This window comes from Ahaetulla prasina, chromosome 9, assembly GCF_028640845.1.
Source record: "Ahaetulla prasina isolate Xishuangbanna chromosome 9, ASM2864084v1, whole genome shotgun sequence".
NCBI classification, from domain to species: domain Eukaryota; kingdom Metazoa; phylum Chordata; class Lepidosauria; order Squamata; family Colubridae; genus Ahaetulla; species Ahaetulla prasina.
The window spans coordinates 32,136,455-32,161,782 of record NC_080547.1 but is presented as its reverse complement, the minus strand read 5'-3'; the positions used below and the strand labels follow the sequence as shown (position 1 = coordinate 32,161,782).

Sequence of the window (25,328 nt, the reverse complement as noted above, 5' to 3'; positions counted from 1 at the left end):
TTATCTATTCGCATTTGCATGAGCTTCTAAAGTGCTAGGTAAGCAGGAACTTTGGCTTTAAGGGTTGTTGTTTTTCTTTTGCTTCACTTTTATGGAGGGTTTGTGCTTTTATTACTGAGGAGCACCCATTGATTGTGCTCTCTCAGATGGGCAGCAATTGAATCTTTTAAATAAATTCAATAAATAAACCCATTTGGCCATAATGTTTCAGATGCAGATTTAATAAAACAAATCAAAACAGTTAGTTCAGTGGTTCTCAACCTTTATAGTGCTGCGACCCCTTTAATACAATTCCCCACGATGTGGCAACCCCAACCGTAAAATTTATCGCGGTGATAGGCAGCGATCTTAGCACGCCTCAGCAGCTGCAGAAGGGGGGGGGGAAAGCGGCAAACTGTTTTTTTGAATTTATCGCACCTGAAGCCGTATTGGCTAGCGATCTGAACTGCTTGTGATTGCCTTGGAATGGAGGCATTAAAGCGGAGACTCCTCCCCTATTAAGTTTATCGCGCCTGAAGCCAGATTAGGCTAGCGATTGGGAGTGATTGCAGCTGGCTTGAGAGGGAGACATCAGAGCAAAGATTTCTCTTTTTTAATTCATCGCGCCTGAAGCCGAATTTGGCTAGCGATTAGAAGAGCCTGCAGCTGGTTTGTGGAGTCAACCATTGGAGTGCAATTCTTCAACTCGCAAGTATACTTCCCATATTTCCGATGGTCTTAGGCGACCCCTGGCAAATCGTCATTCGACCCCCAACAGAGTCCCACAGGTTGAGAACCGCTGAGTTAGTTGGAAACCTCTTTAATTCTCTGCATGGTAGAGATCAAAGTAAAACACACGCTTTTTGAAGCAAAGAATTGAGATAGAGTCATTATTCAGTTATTAGTTAATTCCTCAATATACGCTACTTTGCAAATTAATGCTAAATTGAAAATCCACTAAGTGTTTATTGTTATTGTTCTTTTGCATACAGTTTTTGCAGGGGTAAAATTTACTTCCCTCCACTATCAGTTTACAAATGTGAGCGTGCGTGCCTCCTCCATGCATGCACAGATCCTTCTGTGCATGCACAGAGGGTAAAAAATGGGACGTGATGATATCCGGGCAGGTGGGCAGAGCCTCCTGCTGCTGGGACTACCGGTTTGCCCAAGTTGGATAGAACCGGCTGGATTTTACCACTGAGTTTTTGTCTAGTATTCACTTTTACACTTAGAAGTCATATGTAATCTTAAAAGTCATATGTATGTAATCTTGGGAATGGAAATATTTTGAGTCAAAATACAATAGACAGTGATGATTATATGACCATTTTTGCTGCAATAGAAGATATTTTGGCAGGTCATCCTATTTTACATGGAGGGAGAAAAAACTGATGAGTTTTTTACAACATCTTTAAAAGCAAGAGTTTGTTTTCGTTTTCAAAGATTACAACAGACAACAGAAGCAGGAGAAAAAAAAACAATCTGTATCAAATTCTGGTTGAAATTCAATAATAGAAAACTAATGTAGCTGAAACAATATGCTTCTTGCTAACCACCAAGGCACTGCCATTAAACGGATGGTAAAAATGCAGCGGTGTTTTATAAATCAGAACACTGCTATTATACATATCCTTCCCCCTCCAAAAATCGTTCAAGAGATTTGTATGTTTTTTTCCCCAAGTCAAATTTAAATGCAGACTTGAATTCTAGAAATAGAGTTTGAAGTGCTCATATGTCTCTCCTAGTGATATTCTTAGTCTTTGCAAATAGATGCCTTAGATACCAGAATTACCTACAGAAGCAGTTTTGATAATGCAACCTTATCAAGCAACACTAATCAACAACCTAAGATCACCCTTAGCACTAGTGCTGGTTGTTTCATATTAATGAAGCATTTTAATTTTCAGCATCGCATGCCTCTTTTTAAATTGTATATACTGTTTTTAAGTTTTTAATATTTTATTTGCATATTGCCCAGAGTCCCTCTGTGAAGGAGATCGGCAGTTTTAAATTTTGATCAATCAATCAATCAATCAATCAATATCCACATGCAAACTTTCTTTCTAATGTCACCATATAGGATGAAACGAAAGAAAGACCCTTGTATCAGCTTGCATTTTCTTTTCATCTTGCTGCCTGGCCTGGTTTGAACCAGATGCCAAGAGCACAATGAAGTCAATAGGAAAGCACATGGGAATTGGATAGCTTCAGGAAACTCCAAGTTAGTAGCTCACTATTTCAAGCTCTGTTGCTCAACAGAATTCTTCTTGTCCTGAAAACTCATTATCTTTTTTTGCTCCATCCCTTCCCTGAGTCAATGGCTTAGATACCTTTTGGCCTGGAAGTAATATTACATTACTAGATTCAATAAGGCAAAGTCAAATGTATAATTAAATATAGGTAAAGAACTCAGGAAGTAATCTTCTACTGACATGGCAAGTCCCAGAAAGATGCACGCACCTTCCTGTGTGTCCATCAGCTGGCATTTTTGGATACATTTCTATTTCAATATAAAACACAATGACCAAAATGAGACTGGAGCCATCAAATATAAGAATCATTCTATTTCTACATCTCTATCTACATGCATGTTCTCCCCAGAGGTTCATAAACCTCCTTCCCTTATCGTATTTAGAAGCACATTGAAGATGGTTTTATTTCACTGAACCTTCAGCTTTTAGTTAAATGTTATCAGCAGCCATTATCTTGTCTTTCGGGTTTTTAATGTTGTAACAGACTCTTTTTGATTGGGGCAGATTTTAAAACCCATAAAAGAAGCAAGTAAATGCCAGCAAGTAAAATGAAATGAAAGCACTAGGAATGTTAGCGCACAATAGTTCCTTCTCATTTTATTTTCCCAGGAGAAAATAAATTAAGGTTTAACCTAGAGTCTGAGTTCCAAAAACACCATATGTCAAAAACATTGGGGTTCAATTTTGGGTGTCTATGAAGAGGCTAGCAGAAGCTCTTTTACTATTCATTACCACTGCTGACAGTGGTGGGGTTCAAGTAATTTAACAACCGGTTCTCTGCCCTAACGATTTCTTCCAACAACCAGTTTGCCAAACTGCTCAGACAGTTAACAACCGGTTCTCCCAAAGTGGTGCGAACTGGCTGAATCCCATCACTGACTGCTGATGTTAGATTAAGCTACTTTCCTTTATCCATTCAGGGGCCAAACATTTTTCTGATCTGAAATCAAGTACTGGCTGAACAGATCCTATTTAACTACCAAGTCTATAACTTGGTCTCAAGAAGACTCACCATTAATATGGACAACAGATTTATACATTGATAAAATATCTTCTTTACTGCTGCCTTTATTCACAATTAGAAATGGTCTTGCATGTATACAGGATGATAACACTGTCTATTTTAAGAGGCCACTTACAGAGAGGCTGCAAAATAAGCAATAAGCTTTTTTTGTTTGTTTGTTTGATCTCTGGAGGGGAAAAAATCCAGTGTGTGTGCTCCTGCACATTCTCTTTCTTAATTGCTCAAGATAGCAAAGAGTAGATGAAAATATCAGTCAAGCTAAAAATTATGATTTGACTTTTCCAGTACTTAACTGGGGAAAAGATTCTTGTGGTAAATAATCAAGAGCAAAAGGTTAATAATTCCCAGAGACTGCCTGGATTTTCCCCCCCCTACTTTTCTCATAGGGTCTCTGGATACATTTGACAACTAAAACATGTGCATGCAGAATCTGTTCCTATAAGCAAATGGTGGCTAATTTGAAGTTGCCAGCTCCTTGCTTCCTGGTTTAATTTGTCCAACTTGCAACCTAATTGTGAAAAGACAAGAATTGCCTTTGTTTCTACATTTTATTTAATATGTGTCAGTGGCGAGGCTTTTTAAATCAAAGGCTCCTAAAACATGATTTAGAAGCTCTGGGAACAAAGGGTGGATAGCAGTGGTAACATTGGAAGAAACAAGAAATGGTAAGAAAACAGCGTTAATATAGGGCAGTTTTGTTTATTTATTTATTGTTTATTTATTTATTGTTCACATTTATATACCGCCCTATCTCCCTAGGGACTCAGGGCGGTTCACAGGCACTTAAAAATACACATAAATACAAACTAAAATAACAAGTAAAAAACTTATTCCATAGCCGAATTGTTAAAACCATATAAATAATAAAACCCATTAAAAACCATAAATTTAAAATCTAATCCAGTCCCGCGCAGATAAATAAGTGTGTTTTAAGCTCGCGACGGAAGGTTCGGAGGTCCGGAAGTTGACGAAGTCCTGGAGGGAGTTCGTTCCAGAGGGTGGGAGCCCCCACAGAGAAGGCCCTTCCCCTGGGTGTCGCCAGACGGCACTGCCTAGCTGACGGCACCCTGAGGAGTCCCTCTCTGTGAGAGCGCACGGGTCGGTGAGAGGTGTTTGGTAGCAGTAGGCGGTCCCGTAAATAGCCTGTTCTATTGCATAAAATTGCTTGGCTGAAGCAACAGCAATTACGGAGCTGCAGAAAATGCTTTAGATTAAAAACATGGTTTAGAGATTAAGAGTATAAGAAGAAGAAAGAATGGAAGGAGAGGGATACTCCTCGACTTACAACTTCAACCATAACAGCCCCAAATTACACTCATAAATCCTTATGATTATAAATTGAGGCACCCATATAACTAGAAGTAATTTTCTGACCTTTTTTATAATATGGCGGTCATTAAGCAAACACTATGGTTGTTAAGTTAACTCACTCGTGTGAATACCTTTTTTGCCTGGATACCAGCCAAAAATGTCAGAAACTGGCAAAAAAACCATTGCAAATTGCAGTCACAGGATTGCGGAATGCCACAATGAGTTGTAAAGCTGTCCCACCCAATATGTGGTAACATGATCATGCGAGGCAGCATGGCCATTGCAACTTCAAACTTCAGCCTGTATCATCATCATCATCATCATCATCCCTCCTCCTCCTCCTCTTCCTCCCACCCCTCCTCCTCCAGAACTGATCTTAAAGCAGAGTTCTCAGGAAGTGATTGTAGATAAAGTTCATGTATGCATGTATAAACCAGTGTCTTTAAGATTTATAATTAATGAAAACATTTGAAAGGCTAGTGATTTCCTACTTGAAAACCATCACAGATCCGCTGTTAGACCCCTTGCAATTTGCATGCCGAGCAAATAGATCAACAGATGATGCTGTTAATATGGCTCCGCACTACATCCTACAATATCTTGAATCTCCAAAGACCTATGAAAGGGTCCTCTTTGTAGACTTTAGTTCAGCATTCAATACCATCATTCCAGACACACTTCTAACTGAGCTAAACCAGCTACAGGTACCTGAACAGACTTGTAAGTGGATCACAAGCTTCCTAACAAACAGGAAGCAGCAGGTGAAGCTAAGCAGGATCACATCAGATACCTGTACAATTAGCACAGAGGCCCCCCAAGGCTTTGTGCTCTCCCCACTTCTCTTCTCTCTGTATACCAATGACTGCATCTCCAACGATCCATCTGTTAAACTACTGAAGTTCGCAGATGACACAACAGTGATCGGTCTCATTCGAGACAATGATGAATCCGCATATAGACGAGAGGTCGAATGACTAGCCTTGTGGTGCAACCAAAACAATCTGGAACTGAACACACTCAAAACCGTAGAAATGGTGGTAGACTTTAGGAGAAACCCTTCCATACTTCCACCTCTCACAATACTAGGCAACACAGTATCAATAGTAGAAACCTTCAAATTTCTAGGTTCTATCATATCGCAAGATCCAAAATGGACAGCTAACATCAAAAACATCATCAAAAAAGGACAACAGAGAATGTTCTTTCTGCGCCAACTCAGTAAGCTCAAACTGCCCAAGGAGTTGCTGATCCAATTCTACAGAGGAATTATTGAGTCGGTCATTTGCACTTCTATAACTATTTGGTTCTCCATCCCAACAAGAAAGACACAGACTTCAGTGGATAATTAGAACTGCAGAAAAAATAATTGCTACCAACCTGCCTTCCATTGAGGACCTGTATACTGCACGAATCAAGAAGAGCGCCGTGAAAATATTTACAGATCCCTCACATCCTGGACATAAACTGTTTCAACTCCTACTCTCAAAACGACACTATCGAGCACTGCACACCAGAACAACTAGACACAAGAACAGTTTTTTCCCGAAGGCCATCACTCTGCTAAACAACTAATTCCCTCAACACTGTCAAACTATTTACTAAATCTGCACTACTATTAATCTTCTCATTTTTCCCATCACTAATCTCTTTCCACTTATGACTGTATGACTGTAACTTTGTTGCTGGTAATTCTTATGATTTATATTGATATTGATTGTTCCTGATTGCTTACTTGTACCCTATGATTATCATTAAGTGTTGTATCATTAAGTGTTAAATTGTACCCTATGACCATCATTTGTGTTGTAAGTGTTGTACCTTGATGAAGGTATCTTTTCTTTTATGTACACTGAGAGCATATGCACCAAGACAAATTCCTTGTGTGTCCAATCACACTTGGCCAATAAAAAATTCTATTAATTAGGTGGTAGCAAAACATTCATCCACAATCATTGGCATTATAAATATCCATCCAGGGGCATAAAAAAGCCCAAAATACAAACAAAACAAAACAAAACCCTTTACATTTTATTTAATCAATGAACTTGATGTCTCCTTCAAAAGACATTAGTCCGTCCAATCATTTCCAATTCTGATGGATACTCTGAACAAGCCACCCTTCATAGAGGATGAAGGGTGGTAGAGGATGAAGTTTCTAGAGAAACTTGTTTAAGTTTATTGAAAGATTGCATTCCATTGATTTAAGGACTGATGCAGACTTCATGAGTAGGATCCACCAATGTTGACTCAGAAAAAGAATAATTAAAACATTTAAACTACAAAGTTGTAATTACAAAAGCAAGTCAAATATTAAACACTATAAAAAAAAACAGATGGGATTAAAAACATGTTATGATACAATGTTAAAAGCCTGCTTAAAAATTAAAAACTTTAAACATTGCTTTAAATTGCTTTTAAAGAAAAAGTATGACAGAGATATGCTACCACAAGCTATAATGAACTTCAGGAAAATAGAAAGTTCAAATATCTCTCAATCCATTGAAAGAATCTAAGCAATTACAATACACGAATTTAGGAATATCAGGTTCCTTTAAAATTGAAGCAGTTTTACCCAAATTCAGACTTTTATGGTATCTCAAGTATAGTTCTTAAAATATGAGCAACACAAATAATTGGAAGCTGTAAAGAACAAGTCAAATTAACTAAAACATCAATTTTAGATTCAGAGTAAAATATACTTTTAATGAAAATTTGAATCTGGACTCTGCAAATCTGAAATTCAAGCTTGTTTAAATTCTTCTTTTCTTATGCCAAAACACTTTCATTTCTGTTTTTGCTATATATTTATTTTTCTCCTGGTGAAAGTGGCTATGTGTAATTTGTCTCTAAATGTTAAATTGAAGCAGGCAGCCTTTAAATATATATGCAGCTGCTTCCCTTGCCCCAACTCCAGAAGGGTGGCAATGGGAGAAGATATGAAAAATATGTTTTCTGGAAGAGAAAGCAATTGTTCATAGACTTCATTGGATATTAGATTATCAGAATAAATTCATGGGTCTGCTTTGAGGGTCAGAGCATTTATATAATTTGCCATAGCAATGTGGATGAAAACAACCCTCTGAAGCTTTTAACTATGGCAGTTAATTATAAATAAATTCATTGAGACAATTGGTCTTGGAAAACTACATTTCCTGTGTTCCCTAGCAGCAAAAGGTTGTCCACTATCTGTTGCCATGAAGCTCTCAATTACCCAGCTATGCTTAACTACTAGTTATATCCCTTGACCTTTGTTTGCTGATGACTAAATGACAGCAAGCATAAAAATCTGGGAGAAGGGGGGGGGCAGTGAGCCTAATTGAAATTTGGAGTGTGTGCTGTGGCCGTTTTCATAAAATAGCTTCCTTTAAGTTGCAGGGTCATCTACTGAATGACAAACAGAAAAGATTGCTTCTTACAATGTATGAAATCTAGTTTATTTTTGTAACTTTTGAGGGTGGGGGAAAAGGTGAGGGTGAAATAGGAACAAAGTGATTAAAAATGCTTACAAAAGCTCTATGAAGCTGAAGATCTTTGGGGAAAAAAGGATAACTTTTTAAAATGTGTGCTTCGCAGAATCCTTCCTTCCTTCCTTCCTTCCTTCCTTCCTTCCTTCCTTCCTTCCTTCCTTCCTTCCTTCCTTCCTCCCTTCCTCCCTTCCTCCCTACCTCTCTTCCTTCCTTCCTTCCCCTCTTTTTCTCTTCCTTCCTTCCTTTCTTCCCTCCCTTCCTCCCTCTCTATCTCAGCCTCTACCTCTATTTCTAAACTTCAATTAGATAAGATTGGAGGCGGACCTTGCCATAGCCTGAGAATAATACTAGGAAGAAGAAGACTTAGATAAAATTGGGAAGTAGGTCAGGCAGGTGCTGAAGGAATCTGCAAACTGCTCAGTGGGCTCATTTCGTGTTAAAAGACAGGGATGCCAGAATTCCCATTGTGTTGGGAGAACTTCCAAGAACAAATGCTGTCATCAAACCGAACGAAAACTGGTAGGGTAAAAAAAAAAAAAAATTGCAAGAGAAAATTGTCATGCTAAAACTAAATCCTGAAAGTACATTTTGTAGTTTGTCTAAGTTGGTGTAGGGTAGATATCTTGCTGCAGCTGCTCTTTTACAAGAGTGACGGGTGGCAGCGATAGAAATCATGAAACACTTCACTGAGATCTCTGGATTTAGAAGCAGAGGAGTGAAATTATGCATACCTGTTATTTTTGTTCTTCCAACCCATCTTAAAACTAGTAATTACCTCTTTCCAGCACATGCAAGTTGAAAGTAGAAACGAGGCAAAGAGTTTCAAACAGGAAGCTATTTTCACTGCGCATCCTTTTCTCTCAGGAGAAGCAATGAGACATTTACTGGAAAGGTCAACCTTATGGAAGGTTCCGGATTCATTTCCCAAGCAAAGTCATTCATTTTTAAAACAAGGGCAGGGCATTTAGAGCTATACATAGCCTAAGCATTTTTTGCTTCTTTTGCTGCATCTGGTTAGGATGTCTATTACTGAGAAAAGTTACCTGGCAAATGCTAAGGTGCAATGAGTCTTCCTGGAGGACAATTAATTAAATACTTTTCCCCAATTTCACCAGAAGCCAGCCACAATGTTGACATTCTGGGCTGTGGCATAGATGTGGAACGTAAGAGCAGAGAATACTCCCATGCCAATGCAGACTGTTCCCTTCCCTTAATTTTACTCTGATACAGTAACAGCCATTAAGCAGAAAACTTGTCTCCCTCAAAGGAAGTTTAAGAGAAGAGCAGGAAAAAGAATAGATGAAACATCCTAGTATTAGTTGTCATTTTCCTTTTAAACCTATAGTTGCATTTGCAAGTCTAGGTAAGGGATACATCTACCCCAGATATTACATTCATTAGTTACTGAGTGGAGAGCCAGTTTGGCTTAGTGGTTAAGGCATCAAACTATAAACTAGGAATTCATGAATTCTAGTCTTGCATTAGGCATGAAGTCCTAGAGGGCAATACTTTTTCTCTCAGCCCTAGGAAGGAGAAAATGGCAAACTGTTTCAAAAATAGTTTATTAAAGATTACAATTTACAACAATAAAATACAAATTTAAAATAGTATAAAAGAAAAAAAATAAGAATATAGTAAAGAAAAAGAAAAGAAACATATAAAGAAGTGTCTTCCCCTTTCCTCAACCAAATATAAATATTTTTAATAACTTATCACCTTCTCTTAAAATACAAATGATCTCTTCTTCTCATAGCCCTTCTCATTTATAAACAAATCTATAAAGCCTCATTATTTCAGTCCTGATATCAGCAAAAGTCCGTTAAAGGTTACTAAAGATAGCAACATATCTTCTTTAGCCTTGAAACAAATAAACAATTGTTAAATTCTTTCCTTTATTGATGAGAATCTTGATTTTTAGTCCCTTCAAACAATGTCCAAAAACTTGATTTCTTTACATTTTTTCCTTTGTTTTCTTTTTCTTTATTTTTTTTTATAAATTCACTATAGGAAAGTTTTTCAGATCATTTTTGCTTTGATATTTATATATCCCTTTTAATTATTTATATGGTGCTTTTAATTATTATTTCATACCAGTGGCTGGAAAGGGCTGAACTAAAAGACAGCACTCAGACACTGATCATAGCAGCACAAGAACAAGCACTGAGCACCAGATCCATAGAAGCAGGGATCTACTCCACTGAATGGATTCAAGATGCACAGTATTCAGAGAAGCCTCATCACATAGTAGCAGGTTGTAAGATGCAGGCAGGAATAGCAGGCATTGTATACAGGAGTAGCTGCACAATGAATGGGCTAGAACCTCCTAAGTCCAGATGGGAGATTCCCAAGAAGGTTGTGGAGGTAAGAGGGTTAAGACCGTGTGTTACTTCCAGACCCATATGGACAAATAGATACTGGTTAAATCAACTAGACATTGTCTATGGACAAGGACAGAAGACAACAAAGCCAATAGATGTAACAGTGTCAAATCACAGCAACCACAGGAGAAGGGAAGATGATAAACTGGAGGAGTACTAGGGCTTGAAGAAGGAACTGTAGAGAATGTGGAAAATAGAGGCCAAAGTGGCCCCAGTAGTGGTAGGAGCACTTGGGACTGTGACTCCTAAACTGGGAGAGAGGCTTGAATAGATTTCAGGAGCAACATCATAGCTCTATGTCCAGTATTAGGAATAGTTAAGATACTACCCAGAACTCTCAAACTCCTAGGCCTCTAGTGGAGGACCTGAGATTGAGAAAGGTATAGAACACTCATAGGGATGAGAAAGGAGACTGACAAAGCTATAGCTATGAACAGAATTACTTGTGGAGATGGGTAGTTATAAAAATCAAATTAGTAAATACAATAAATTAACCCTGACTGTAATTATGCAACATTCTAAACATTAAAAAGAACAGTTGTAACTTTCCCTGGAGTTGATAAGAGAAACTTCTAAAATCATGATAGGTAAGGCTTTCAAGAGCAAAACGAGTAATACCTTCAACAAGCAGAAGATACCTTGTTTCTAGAGACATCTCTTACCTCCTCCTTTAACACCTAATCTGCCTAAGGCAGGCCAATTTTCAAGATAAATATCATTAAAACTTGGCTGCCATATGTATTTCACTTGTATTATATTATAATTATTTTTAATTGTTTTAGGTCCAGTACCCAGATCTACTTGCTTGAGATGGGTGGCTATAGAAAAGCAGTAAACAAACAAACAAGTAAACCAATGAATCAATTCTGAAGCACATATAAATGTCACATAACACCACATTTTAAAAATCCCATTTTTAAATTAATTAAATTATAGTTTAAAAATAGTTACAGTCAAAATCTAATACTAATGAAAATCACAGTATTATTTCCAATTACATTTCATAGCCTTAGTGCTTTGGATTTTTCTGATCAAAAAGGAAAGGTTGTTCAATGAGTCATTTATAAATAGAAGGGTATGTCAATCAATCAATCAGCTGATAGCAACTTTGGAGGTCTTCTAGTCCAGGGGCCTCCAACCTTGGCAATTTTAAGCCTGGAAGACTTCAACTCCCAGAATTCCCCAGCCAGCTGGCTGGGGAATTCTGGAAGTTGACGTCCTCCAGGCTTAAAGTTGCCAAGGTTGGAGACCCATTTTCTAAGTCCAACCACCCACCCAAACAGGAGATCCTTATACCATTTCAGATAGGTAACTGTCCAGTCTCCTCTTAAAAATCTCCAGTGATGAAGCACCCACAACTTCTGATGGCAAGCTGTTCCACTGGTTAATTGTCCTCACCGTTAGGAAGTTTTTTCTTAATTCCAGGTTGCTTCTCTCTTTGATTACTTTCCAACCATTGTTTCTTGTTCTGCTCTCTGGCACTTTGGAAAATAAGTTGACCGCCTCTTCTTTGTGACAGCCTCTCAAATACTGTGATACTGCTATAATACTTATATTCAAATACATTTCATACTGCTATGATGTTCCCCTCCCCCAATTCTTTTCTTTAGACTAGCCAAATCCAAATCCTACAACTGTCCTTTATATGTTTTAGTCTCCAAGCCTTTAATCATCTTAGTTGTTCTTCTTTGCAGACTTTTCCAAAGTCTCAACATCTTTTTTTGTAATGAGATGACCCAAACTGGATACAGTATTCCAGGTGTGGCCTTACTAAGGCTTTATAAAGCAGTACTGCGGGGGGGTGGGGGTGCACAAACAGCATCACAGCGACATGTTGCAAACTTCGGGGCTCCAGAGGAGCATTGATATTCCAGCCATTTTGGAGGTCCACAGAGGATCATAGCCATCTCATAGGGATGGTAAAGAATGGAGGCACAGGCTGGTGCGAACGGGAAAATCGCAAATTCCCTGAAGCACCGACTAATAGTCTCTGACTCAGTGACTGGAAAGACAGCCATCGGGAGCTGTCTCAAAGCTGGAGCGGCCACAAAGGAAGAGAAGAAAGTGAGGTGGATTGTCTGTGTGAGATCGAATTTATTGTCTTGAAAACAAGATTCCTATTTTTATTATACCCCCTGGTTTTTAAAAGTTATAACTGAAGAAGAACAGCAAAAGTGGAAAGGGGAGGAAGTGGATGTATGGCTGCCTCCCTACTTCCAGCAACAGCAGTGAAAAAGCGGTGCCCATAAAATAAAGACAATTTTAAAGAAGTATGAAAACTGATTTGGAAATCAGAAAGCAGATTGGGCAGAGGGGCTTTTTGCTAAAATTAAAATACGAATGAATTTTAAAAGCTTAAGATTTATATTGGAAGATCTAAATTGGATTAACTAGACTTATGATCTTAGACAGGTTTTTCCTGCTTAAGTGTAAAACCTTGCTTTTCTCCACATTAAATTTCATTTTGTTGGTTAGGGCCTATTGTTAAAGTCTGTCAAGATATTTTTGGTTCCTGAGCTTGTCTTCTTGGGTGTTGGCTATTCCTACTACCATGTTTCCCCGAAAATAAAACCCTGTTTTATATTTTTTTGAACCCTGAAATAAGCTCTTGGCCTTATTGCCATGTGCTCAAAAGCCCGATTGGGCTTATTATCAGGGGATGTCTTATTTTGGGGAAACCAGGGTAGCTTAGTGTCATGTGATGTTACATGAGAAATTAGGCAATAATTTAAATCATATAGGACATTACATATATGCATGTATGCATATAAATTGACATTCTGTATCGATAGTAGGATGCTAAGACTATATATGATCCATCTCAAAGCAACAATTTAATTGAAAAAAATCAATTTAGAATTGTCAGTCTGTATTTCTAAATCAATAGGAAGAAATTGAATTGATCCAATTCAGAAATTAAATTTGATCAGGGAAAAAGGATGTTTTATGCATGCCCCAAAGACCCTCAAACTGTCAGATTAATTTTAAAGTACCTGATTCAATTTGATGACTCAATCCAAATCAATAACTCAATTCAGAGAGTCAATTTGATCTGGGGGATTCAATCATATACCTGCCAAACTGAATCTCCAAACTGAATATTGGTACAATCCTAACTCTAGTATGTATTTTGCACTACAAAGTTACATATTACATAAAGGCCAAAAAGAAAAAAAAAGGTGGGGGAGAGGGAGATGTAAATTTTCTTAACATGGTTATGGTAACTGAGAGCAAAGTGGTCTGTTTGTTTTTTGCAATTAGAAGACCTTATATTTTTCAAGAGAAAAAGATTGGATTAGAATAAGAAAATGGCTTGAAGAGATAACCAAACAGCAAATAGATTTGAAACCAGAATTATTTTTACTAGGAATATTCACAGGAAATCATGATTAAAAAAACACAATACTTAATATTACATATTATAAGCATAATGTATGCACAAAATTGGAAGAATAACACTATACCATCAGAGGAAATTGTGATAAGAAAAGTTTTAGAGCGTGCAGCGATGGACTGACTTGCAAAAGAAATAAAAGATAAACAGTATGGAATGAATGGTATGAATGGTTAGAGGATAGGTGTAAAAGTTAAGAAAAGATTAAAGGAAGAAGAACTAGGAGTTAGAAATTAGTAACAAACTTGCACAAATATATATGACACAAAATGAATGAGTATAATTTAGTATATCAATATGTTAATATGTACAAGTGAAACCAAATTTATAGATAAAGGTAAATTGATGTAAGGGGGTGGGTAAAATGGATATATAAAGGATGTATACCGATGTAGAAATGTTGTAAAGAAGCAAGTTGTTAAAAAAAAACACTGTTCAATAAAAATTATTTTAAAAAAAGAAAAGAAATTATTCTTAAGTTAATGCAGAAAACAATACGCATTCTCACACAATTTGTCTATTGGTCTCTTGAAAAATGTGTGTATGCCGAAGGCATATCACATGTCATGCTTCCACAGCTGGAAACAATGATTTCTTGCAGAACCTGTGTCATATTTTTGAGAGGCTTGAGTTTTTAGGAAACACCTTCTCTTTAGGTGAAATCAGGCTTTACAACAAATAAAAGCAGCAGATGCTCCGGTTATGTGCTCAACGGCACCATTTCAAAAATAAACTGAAAGCATTCTTTTTCTCAGCAGCACCCACTCTTTCATCCAAACCAAACAGCAAATTGCAAAAAATAGTAATATTTTATTTATTTTATTTATTTTATTTGTCACAACAGTATATAAAAGCATAAGCACGAAATAACTATACGATATATAAGCATATATATAAGCATAAGCGTGGAATAACTATATGAATTGGATACAATCAAAGGGAACATTAGGACAGGAACGGTAGGAACGTTGGTACTCTTATGCATGCCCCTTACAGACCTCTTAGGAATGGGGTGAGGTCAATAGTAGATAGTTTTTGGTTAAAGATTTGGGGATTTTGAATAGAGACCACAGAGTCAGGTAGTGTGTTCCAAGTATTAATAACTCTGTTACTGAAGTCATATTTTCTGCAATCAAGATTGGAGCGGTTCACATTAAGCTTAAATCTATTGTGTGCTCGTGTATTGTTGCGACTGAAGCTGAATAATAATGCTTCCCCCCCCCCAAAGTTCAAATCTAATAAACCCGTGCCTCCTCTTTCTTGTAACACCTTAGATTTAATTTGTGGTTTTCCTCCCCTGCCATACAAATTTAGATATGTCCTTCTGCCACTTTTACATGCCGTATCAGTTGTCAAAAGAGGAATTATCTGAGTTAAAAGCATTGTTCTAGGCAAGACATTCAATTTTAGCACATAAATTCTCCCTGGCACATGACTGTTACAGTTTTCCCCATCTTAACATATCTTTTTTTTTTTTTTTTACTTCAGTCCATGTCTATTTTGAAATAACCTACAATTAGGACATAACCTGAGGCCTTGGTAGCAGACATATTTGCGGTACAATAAAATCAAGGTTAATGTGGATTTTAAAAAGTATTATGTTAGATGTCCATATTGAGAATGTGGAATAGATATGAACCCAGATATGAAACATGCTTTTGTGGTTCATAGCACCAGAAGATTTTATAGATAAGAGACAATAGGCAAAATAAACAGATTTGGCTCTGATGCGGAGCCTTTCAAATTAAAACACAAAAAATCCACTATAATCTTACTAGAATTTTACATGCACGTAGTAAACTTAATAAAATATATATCTTTTGACAAAATATACCACTGGTGCATTAAAGCATTTCTACCACTCTGTGCCTTTTTCCTCTTATTTCTTTATATTTTACTAACACAACATAGAATAATTTTTTTTATTTGCATTTATATCCCGCCCTTCTCCGAAGACTCAGGGTGGCTTACAATGTGTTAAGCAATAGTCTTCATCCTATTTGTATATTATATACAAAGTCAACTTTATTGCCCCCAACAATCTGGGTCCTCATTTTACCTTCCTTATAAAGGATGGAAGGCTGAGTCAACCTTGGGCCTGATGGGACTTGAACCTGCAGTAATTGCAAGCAGCTGCTGTTAATAACAGACAGATTTAGTCTGCTGAGCCACCAGAGGCACCTCTGGTGGCTCAGAGGGTAGGAACGGAGCTTAGAATTTTCTAGTTTTCTACCCCTTCCTCTATACCAGGGGTGTCAAATTCACATCGTCACAGCTGCATCACGTGATATATCAGGACTTTTTCCTCCCTTTGCTAAACTGGGCATGGGCGTGGCCAGCGCGTGACACATCCAGCCCGCGGGCTGAGAGTTTGACAGTCCAATCTCTTCTTGAACACGTCCAGCAATGGAGCACCCACAACAACAACTACTACTACTACTACTACTACTACTACTACTACTACTACTACTACTACTTCTTCTTCTTCTTCTTCTTCTTCTTCTTCTTCTTCTTCTTCTTATTATTATTATTATTATTATTATTATTATTATTATTATTATTATTATTATTATTATTTATTAGATTTTTATACCGCCCTTCTCCTGAAGGACTCAGGGCGGTTTACAGCCAATATAAAAACAATAACAATGTACAACTAAAACAGAAATTAAAAAACTTATTATATAATTGGCAAAAATTTAAAACATTTAGACCTAAAAACCCTTAAAATTCATATTAAATATAAATTAATTCAACCCCAATTAAAAGTAAAATTTAAAATTTAAAATTTAAAATTTATGCCAGTCCCACGCAAATAAATAAATATGTCTTGAGCTTGCGGCGAAAGGTCCGAAGGTCAGGCAATTGGCGCAAGCTAGGGGGAAGTTCGTTCCAGAGGGTAGGAGCCGCCACAGAGAAGGACCTTCCCCTGGGGGCCGCCAGCCGACATTGCTTGGCGGACGGCACCCTGAGAAGTCCCTCTCTGTGTGAGCGTATGGGTCGGTGGGAGGCATGAGGTAACAGCAGGCGGTCCCGTAAGTACCCAGGCCCTAAGCCATGGAGCGCTTTAAAGGTAGTAACCAAAACCTTAAAGTGCACCCGAAAGACCACAGGCAGCCAGTGCAGCCTGCGCAGGAGTGGTGTTACATGGGAGCCGCGTGCGGCTCCCTCTATCACCCGCGCAGCTGCATTCTGAACTAACTGAAGCCTCCGAGTGCATTTCAAGGGGAGCCCCATGTACAGAGCATTGCAATAATCCAAGCGAGAGGTGACAAGAGCATGAGTGACCGTGCTTAAGGCATCCCGGTCAAGGAAGGGGAGCAACTGGCGAACCAGGCGGACCTGGTGAAAAGCTCTTCTGGAGACGGCCGTCAAATGATCTTCAAACGACAGCCGACCATCCAGGAGAACACTCAAGTTGCGCACCCTTTCCATTGGGGCCAATGACTCGCCCCCAACAGTCAGCTGTGGCTGCAGCTGACTGTACCGGGGTGCCGGCATCCACAGCCACTCCGTCTTGGAGGGATTGAGCTTGAGCCTGTTTCTCCCCATCCAGACCCTTACCTGGAGGTAAGGTGATTAACTGTTCTAATTAATTGATTAATTGTTCTGTCAGGAATTTCTCTTAATTCTGTGTTGTATCTCTCCTTGATAAGCTTCCATCTGTTACTTCTTGTCCTGCCCTCAGGTTCTTTGAAAATAGGCTGACCCTCTTTTTTCTGAGATGGCCTCTTGAGTACTGGAAGACTTGTTAAGTTATATTTCCTTCTAGTTCTGTTTTCCTAAAGTTTCTTCCCCTAAAGTTAGTCTTGCATCTCACCATGTTCATCCGCTTTCATGGGTCATGTTTATTTCAACCATTCTACTGGAAGTCCTTCAGTCAACCACATACTTCTCCAAATTACAGCAGCTAAACTTCCTGATAAACTTTAGTCAACATCATTTCTCTGTGACTTGAGGTAATTTTAAGGAATTACTGCTGCTACCTGATATAAATTCTCATATAACCCTGAAATATACAAATCCTCACATTCAAAGAGTGATATTTAAAGAACAGCTGATATCTTATCAGATGACTGATACTGCAAAAGATTTATTCTTAAAAACTAAGTTAATTTCTCTGGTCTTTACACAGCAGTCAATTTTCATTCGATCTTTTCTTTTTAAAGGTTACAGAATCTTACACCATACAAAACGAAATTTACTTTTTTATCCTACTTTTTGATTATTGTTCCCTTTCTTCCAATATGAGCATGAGCAAAATAATTGCTGATATCTCAATGCCATAAAAGGAGTTCCAAATAGCTTCCTTTGGCCATTGACTTATTACATCAACAAACCATATGATGGCTGCTTTCTTGGAATCAAGACATTTACATTCTAGTTGCATTCATGGTTATTTTTCTTGGATTCCTGAAATGAATTAAGTTCACGATCATGTCAAAAACAATAGTGGTAAGGTGTACCTCAACTGCACACCTACAGAATCCAATGAATACTAAAACAGACATCATCTTGGGAGAAAGTTTATAGGATGGCAGTCAACTGGGAACAGATGAACAGATTAACCTTCCCCCTCCATATCTCTCCATATCTTCCCCAAGTTGAGTTGAAAATCTTTCTTTCTTCATTCCAAAGTAACAATGCTAATATAAATTTACTCCTATATTCCCAATTTACTTAAAAAAAAGATCAAGCCTGCAGAATTCCAGGATTCATGATTGCATGGAGCTCTCACAAAAGGTTTGGATGTCACCATCTTCCAAAAATTGCCATTAATTGTAATTTTTAAATGTGATAATTGGGAAAATAAGTTACAGACTAGATTCCTGATTTCCTGATTTATTGTTAAAATGAAGTTACATCTGGTTCCAGTCATTCCTTTGTGGTAACCTATCATATTTTGTGGGGTGTGTGACCATACCACCACCATGCACAATTCAAAATCCTTATCTCTCAGAAAGGTTTATTTTACCCATCGTGCCCATTCAACAGAATCAAATTCCAAGAGTCAAACACAACTTTTCTATAATCCTTGGAGTTCAAAATCAGTGACATTTCATTTCATTATTACAGTCATAGGACTACAATTACCAAAACTCTATGCACATGGCTTTTTTTAAGGAAATACATTAAAAATAATGAAAATTAAACTTGAATTATAAGTAGAGGAATATGAATCATGTGAACCCAAAAATTGATTCAGTGTTGAACTTTTGAAGAATGCAAACTGGAGCATGGAACTTAACAAATTTGTAAACATGGTAGACATTTTTGTTTGCTAACAGATAAACAAATTAAATTTGCCAGTGTACCCTAGGATTTCAGCTTGTGAGAAAAAGTAAAAACAGACCTACTTGCACTGTAATAAAAGTGTTACAGAAATATGTGGGCTAAAGATTCTACTTGATCCATAAAGACAAATGTCTTTTCCCCCATTGGTATTTTTTGGAAATGCTTTTTCATCACTGCTGTTGGCAATGTATCAAAACATTTCAATAGTAATGGTTTTTCTTAATTTATGAACTCCTGAGAGTAAAGATAAAGCTACTGTTTTAAAAACCTAGTAAGTCAGTGGCATTGTTTTACATGATTCATTAAAATTTCAATGTAACCTCTAAAATAGACATAACATAGTTAAACATTTAAAAAAACAAAACAAAAAAACCCCCAACCCATCGGTTCTAAAAGGCCCAAGCAAGAAATATTCTGACCCATCTATGAACATGGAAGAAAGGACTTCATTTACTTGGAATAACTGCCCCATCCAGCGGGGTCCCAAATGTTAACTGGAGTCTGACTATCAAAAGGTGGAAACTACCATCCTAGTACCCAGCTGTTGAAGGATGCTGATAATTCACTGTCTGGAAGGCCATTCCTGCTAACAAGAAGCAAGCAAGCAAATATAACCTAACTTCTGCCAGCTTTGGATAGCAACAATGTGGTTTGTTTTAAAGAACTGATGCAGGGAGAAGTTAGTGTCACTATTCTTCTCCAGTGTCTTCAACATGGTTATTAAGCAGAATCTCTTACAGATTTCTTTTGCCATTCCTTTGCAACACAATGCTAATGAGCTCCATGTGGACAAGATTTAAGGCTTTAGAAGGCCAATGTTTGTGAGCAAATTATTGACCGAGCCTCTGAATTGAAACAATAGAAACATTTCATTATTGGTTGTGATAGAGATTTTTCAGTTGTAAATTAGTTTTGCCTTAATCAAGTGGATTGTATTTGTACTCCTTTTTCTCTACAGAGCTCCAAAATTCTCTGGAATTGTGAAAAATCATTTGCTTCTTTCTCACATTTTATTTTCTCTTTGTTGTGATGATACCACAAAAACTAATCCCTATTGTTATTACCTCCACTTCCTTCTTCCTTTAATTAGGAATATTTTAATTACAGATATTTTTTTAGATATTAGATGTTTTTATATGTTTATAAAAACTGGGTCAATTAATTTCACCTTGGATGTTCCCACAATTTATTTGGTATGCTATCAGAGTACAGCAATTTATTGGTTCTCTTCATACAATCTACTTATCCAAGTCTTCAAATCCATATATTTGTGCTTCTAAGATAATCACACTAACTAAAAAACATCATTTTAGAAGTACAGAATCCTCACCCAGTTTTTCTTGGAAATTCCTAGTCCAGTTAGGACTGTATTAACAAGACTTTAATAAAACTAGTTCTTTTTCACTGGCCAGCTTAGAAAATAGTAGGTGGAAATATGGCCACTTTTAAGAGAAAAATAAAGAGTTTATTGTTTTAATTTATTTAAAATTATGCCTTTACTGGTCCTTAATTCAGTGCTATACATTTGTATGTTTCAATTTCAATTTTATTATTTCAGTCTTAGACCAGAAACAAATAAAAGCACTCCGTATATATACACTTAAGACTTCTAGTTTAAAATAATAATGACAACTAAATCTATAATAAAATCCAGTATCCATTATACATGGTCTGACTATACAATATTTGTATGGAAGATTCCTTCCATGGGTTAAAATATAATCTGCATCTTTGTAAGGTGCAAAGATCATTTGCTTCCATACATATACACATATATAAAAATAAATCAATAGGATGGCTCTTATTCTTATGGTCATCAAGGAACTTGTAAATAACTCCACCATCCCGAAGACCTTTCGGTAACGATTCATTAATGTAAGACTTAATTTTATTTACATATATATTAGTTTCTATATTGTATTACTAATATTGTAATTTACTGAATATACTAAAAATTATCTCTAGAGGCCAGTTGGATAGAAGTAGCTTCCACAATTCATAAATACATACATTTATCTGGAAATGAGTTTTCAGATTGTTTTTGGAGATAGTGGGATCTTTGGATTATATTATTATTTCCTTAAGTGTGACATTAATGGAACTAACTGCACCTTTGTAACTTCATCCTTTAAGGCAGTTGCCTCCAACTGTGGCAACTTTAAGCCTGGTGGTCTTCAACTCCCAGAAACCCCCAGCCAGCTTTAGAATTCTGGGAGTTGAAGTCCTCCAGGCTTAAAGTTGCCAAGGTTGGAGACCCCTGCTTTAAGGGTTGAACATAGAATGTGGGGATTACTTCATACTGCTCCAGATGTTCATCATAAAAAACCAGAATACTTTTCTCACATAACAGCCATTGATTTTTCTATTAGAAAATGGAAATTATCCCTACATTATGCTTCCTAGTCCTTGCTTGGGTGTATGACAAATAAAAACAACACACTAGCCATTGTTAGTTTATGAAAAATGATAAACCAGGATTTACAAACCCTAAAGAAATTAGAATCAAGCAAACTCTTATCAAATTTAGAGAAACCTACTTTGGAGAAGGCATAGCCTATTGTTTTATACATTTATCTATAAAACAATACATGTATATTTGATTTTTAAATTATATATCTCATTGCCATAGAAAAGAAACATATGTCAGACTGTCTTTATTTCCCCTAGGGTGGCCTATGTTTCTTCTTTAGACAACAGGAAACACTTTAAACTTCTTCTCAAGCAGAGCAACTGATGTGATTTGAGCATAACCAAAGCCCAGCAAAGTCATATCCAATGATCTATTGAATTCACCAGACTCTAATAGGGATTTATCAGCTTGTTTTGGACTCTTCAGGAGTTATAAACATGTTTCTGAAGAAACTAAATTAGACTGATGGGAATAATCTTTCTCAACAGGTAGAAAAATAATTAAACTGTCCGCTCCTTCATTATTTATTTATTTATTTTTTAAAAAATGATATATTAATTAAAGTCAAAACGGGAAAAAAAAATACAGTGAAGCAACTTAATACTTTCAGTGCAATTCCAATTGTTCTTCTATTGAAATATCCCTAGAAACTAAATCTGGTAGTATGGGAGAGCAAAGGAATCCCCATTGTAATATGGTCAAAGCAGATTTTCTCCTAGGTATCTGTAATTCTTATTTAAATTATTCATTCTGATTCAAATAATCAATCTGATCTGATCTGGCACTTCTAATTGATTTGGAATATAAAGTTGATTGGATTTTCTAATCAATTCAGAGAGGCATCAGAAAGTATACATTCAAATGGCTGAATTGATGAAAGGCATTGGATTTGATTCAGCGGCTCAATGGAGAGTGTCCGTCTTATTTGGAAGGTGCATTCATTTGCACTGTCTTTAAATTGAAGTGCTTTTTAATGTAACAAGATATCAAAGCGTAAGAGCAATCTATCTTGGCAAATTTTGGGCACAGGCTTCATAGCATAATCCATATTCTGGTCAGAAGCAGGTTGGATTTTCAGGAAAGACAATTAGGAGGATTGTAAATCCTGCAGCCGCTCAAATCAAATAACACCACCCACCCTTGTCCCCATGCTGCCAAGAGCCATAACTAGAGTACACATTATTCATCTTTTCTCCTCCCATCCTGTTTGAAGCAGCCTTCTGTGAAGCAGTGGGTCCTCAGATGCTCTTTCTCCCATCCCTGGGAGAACAGCAACATATCCTCCCATTCTCTCTAAATATCATAGTCATAGTGGAACCCAAGCTTCCAACTGATATAAAATAATTATTCTCAAATGAAATGTTAGTGGAGAATCTGCCTTTCCCCAGCAGATACATTTTAAAGAAATCCTTTGATTTCAGCACCGCCAACCGCAAAAGGCCGCATTTAAACCCTCCTTTATTCATCCAGGCGCTTCAGAAAGAACTGCCTTGTATATAAGTGTTGAATATCCACCTTCCTTACATGTCAAGGAAGTGACAGGTAATGAGATATTCTTAATATGCATGAGGGATCAGGACCAAAATGCAGGAAAGGGGAGAGTTTGTATAGTAAGTTACTTAGAATTTCATTTGAAATAGAACAAGGGGAAAAAAGTTTATGTTTCTGCTACAAAGGCAAATTTTTATGGTATAACAGAGCCTCCCCTTAGTTGCTGTTATCTCAAAATATAAAAATCACGATAGAAGTAACCCTGACTTTTAACCAGCATAAAACAGCTAAAGCTAGACCCAAGGGGCTTCTCTGATGCTATTCATCCCAAACTCATTTTTATCCTTAAATTAATAGCTTTTAAGTCCGGATTCTTGAAAGTTAGACACCATCACTTCCCTGACCGTTGCAATTTAATTAATAACCTTTCACCCCAAAGAAACAAGACTCATTAATCTGTCTAGTGATTAGAGTCACCTCAAGAGCGTCAAACATTTACCTCTCCTTCCCAGCAGCAGAAATGGATTTAGGAGGATCATGGTTCATACCTCACATTCCCTGGAGCCCGAAATGGTATACGTGCAGGGTCCAGATCCATTAACCGATACATCCATGGTCTCAGAGTTTGTTGGCTTGTAGTCCACATAATACTCCTGTAAAGGGGAGTTCATTTGTCTTTCAGATTCTCGGGCTTTTTTCCTACGCCTTTTCATGAGGGAATGTTGCTGAAGCTGTTTCATGCTGGCTGGGTAGCGTTTCCATGAAACATAAATGACCAACAAAATCATAGCCACTGAAAGAAACAGGGCAACACTTCCAGCAATTATTTTGTGAAAGGAAACATGCTCATATTCTGGTTCTTGTCCAGATGTTGGGAAATCTGGAGAAGGGCTTGGTGTAAAAGATGTCGGTTCATAGTCTTCCACTTTGGGAATGGTGGGTTTTGGAATAAAGATGGGTCTCTGCTGGGTTTTAGGGACCTGGTAAGGTTTTTCAGTGACCACCACTGGGATTTCTGCACAAATATTGTAGGTTTCTACAGCATCGCTCACCTTTTCACCCTGAATATGCTTAGGGCCTGCACAAATCATGGTACTTTCTTTGTTTCCCTTGAAGTTTTTAAGCCAGTTAAACAGAGGGCAAATGCTCCGGGTACATTCCCACATATTTCCAGAAAGAGTAATAGATATCAAAGAAATCCAGGCATTGACAGTCTCCTGAGAGATGTTAGTAAGCTTGTTGGAATCCAAGTTGAGCTTCTGCAAGTTTGGCAGGCACTGAAATGTCCCAGGTTCAATCCCTGCAATGTCATTTCCCGATAAATCCAAATTGTGCAAAGAACTCCAAGTCCAGGTCAACCCTTGGCTTAAGGATCGGATCCTATTCCACTGCAAATAAATGGAGCGGAGACTAAAGAGACGAGGAAAGTGAGCGAAGTTGATCTTAGAAAATTGGTTGTGTTCCAAGTGGAGCTCTGTGAGCTTCAAAAGGCCAGCAAAGGCATTGCGAGATAAACTCCGCAGGCGATTGTAGCCTAAATCCAGAAAATCAAGGTTGCGACAATCTTGGAAAACCCGAATAGGAACCGTTTTCAATGAGTTGGATCGTAAGTGCAAGATCAGGAGCTTGCGAAGACCTTTAAACTGCTCTGACTGCAGCGCCTGTAGCTTGTTGTAAGACAGGTCTAGATTGCGTAGGTTGGGGACCGGGTGAAATGTTTTATTGTGAAGGTGCGTAATTTTGTTGGAGCTTAGAATTAATTCCTTCAGCCTTCGGATGCCTTGGAAGGCGTCCTCATCCACTGAAGTGATGTAGTTATGATCAAGGTAAAGCCATATGAGTTGGTGTAGGCCTGCAAACTGATTTGGCTTGAGCTTCTGGATGCTGTTGTACCTTAATGATAAGCCTTGAGAGCCTCCAGAAATGTTCTGAGGAATGTCTCTGAATGCATGGGATTCACAGTACACAATTTTGCCATCACATCTGCAGTTCTTGGGGCAAGCTCGCTGAGCCCCACTCAACGTCACAAACAGCACAGTAGGAAGGAGAACGAACACTGCACTCATGCCTCTCAGATGCTTAATTACATGGAAACCTACAATATGAAGATAACAAACATACATCATGAGACCACCCAAATCAGAATCATAGAATTCACCATCAGGATTTCAAATAGCAAAGTTGAATTCAAAACACGATGCCTTGCTTCCAAGCAGTTCACCCTCTCTTTCAACCTCTCTCTCTCTTTCTGTGTGTGCATGTGTGTGAGCTTGGTGTTTTACATAGAGATGTTTGCTATACTGACTCTTTTTTTTCCAATGTTTCCT

The 25,328-nt window shown here is 37.5% G+C and overlaps 1 protein-coding gene across 1 annotated transcript in view; it reads right to left on the bottom strand.

The window, feature by feature from the left end:
- The window catches only part of LRRTM4 (leucine rich repeat transmembrane neuronal 4), a 464,454-nt gene extending 439,330 nt beyond the window's left edge, over positions 1-25,124 (bottom strand). Inside the window, exon 1 of the mRNA XM_058193989.1 lies at positions 23,550-25,124. Within this exon, the coding sequence (XP_058049972.1) occupies positions 23,550-25,124 (1,575 nt within the window). The remainder of the gene's footprint in view (positions 1-23,549) is intronic.
- Positions 25,125-25,328: the final 204 nt, after the last annotated feature.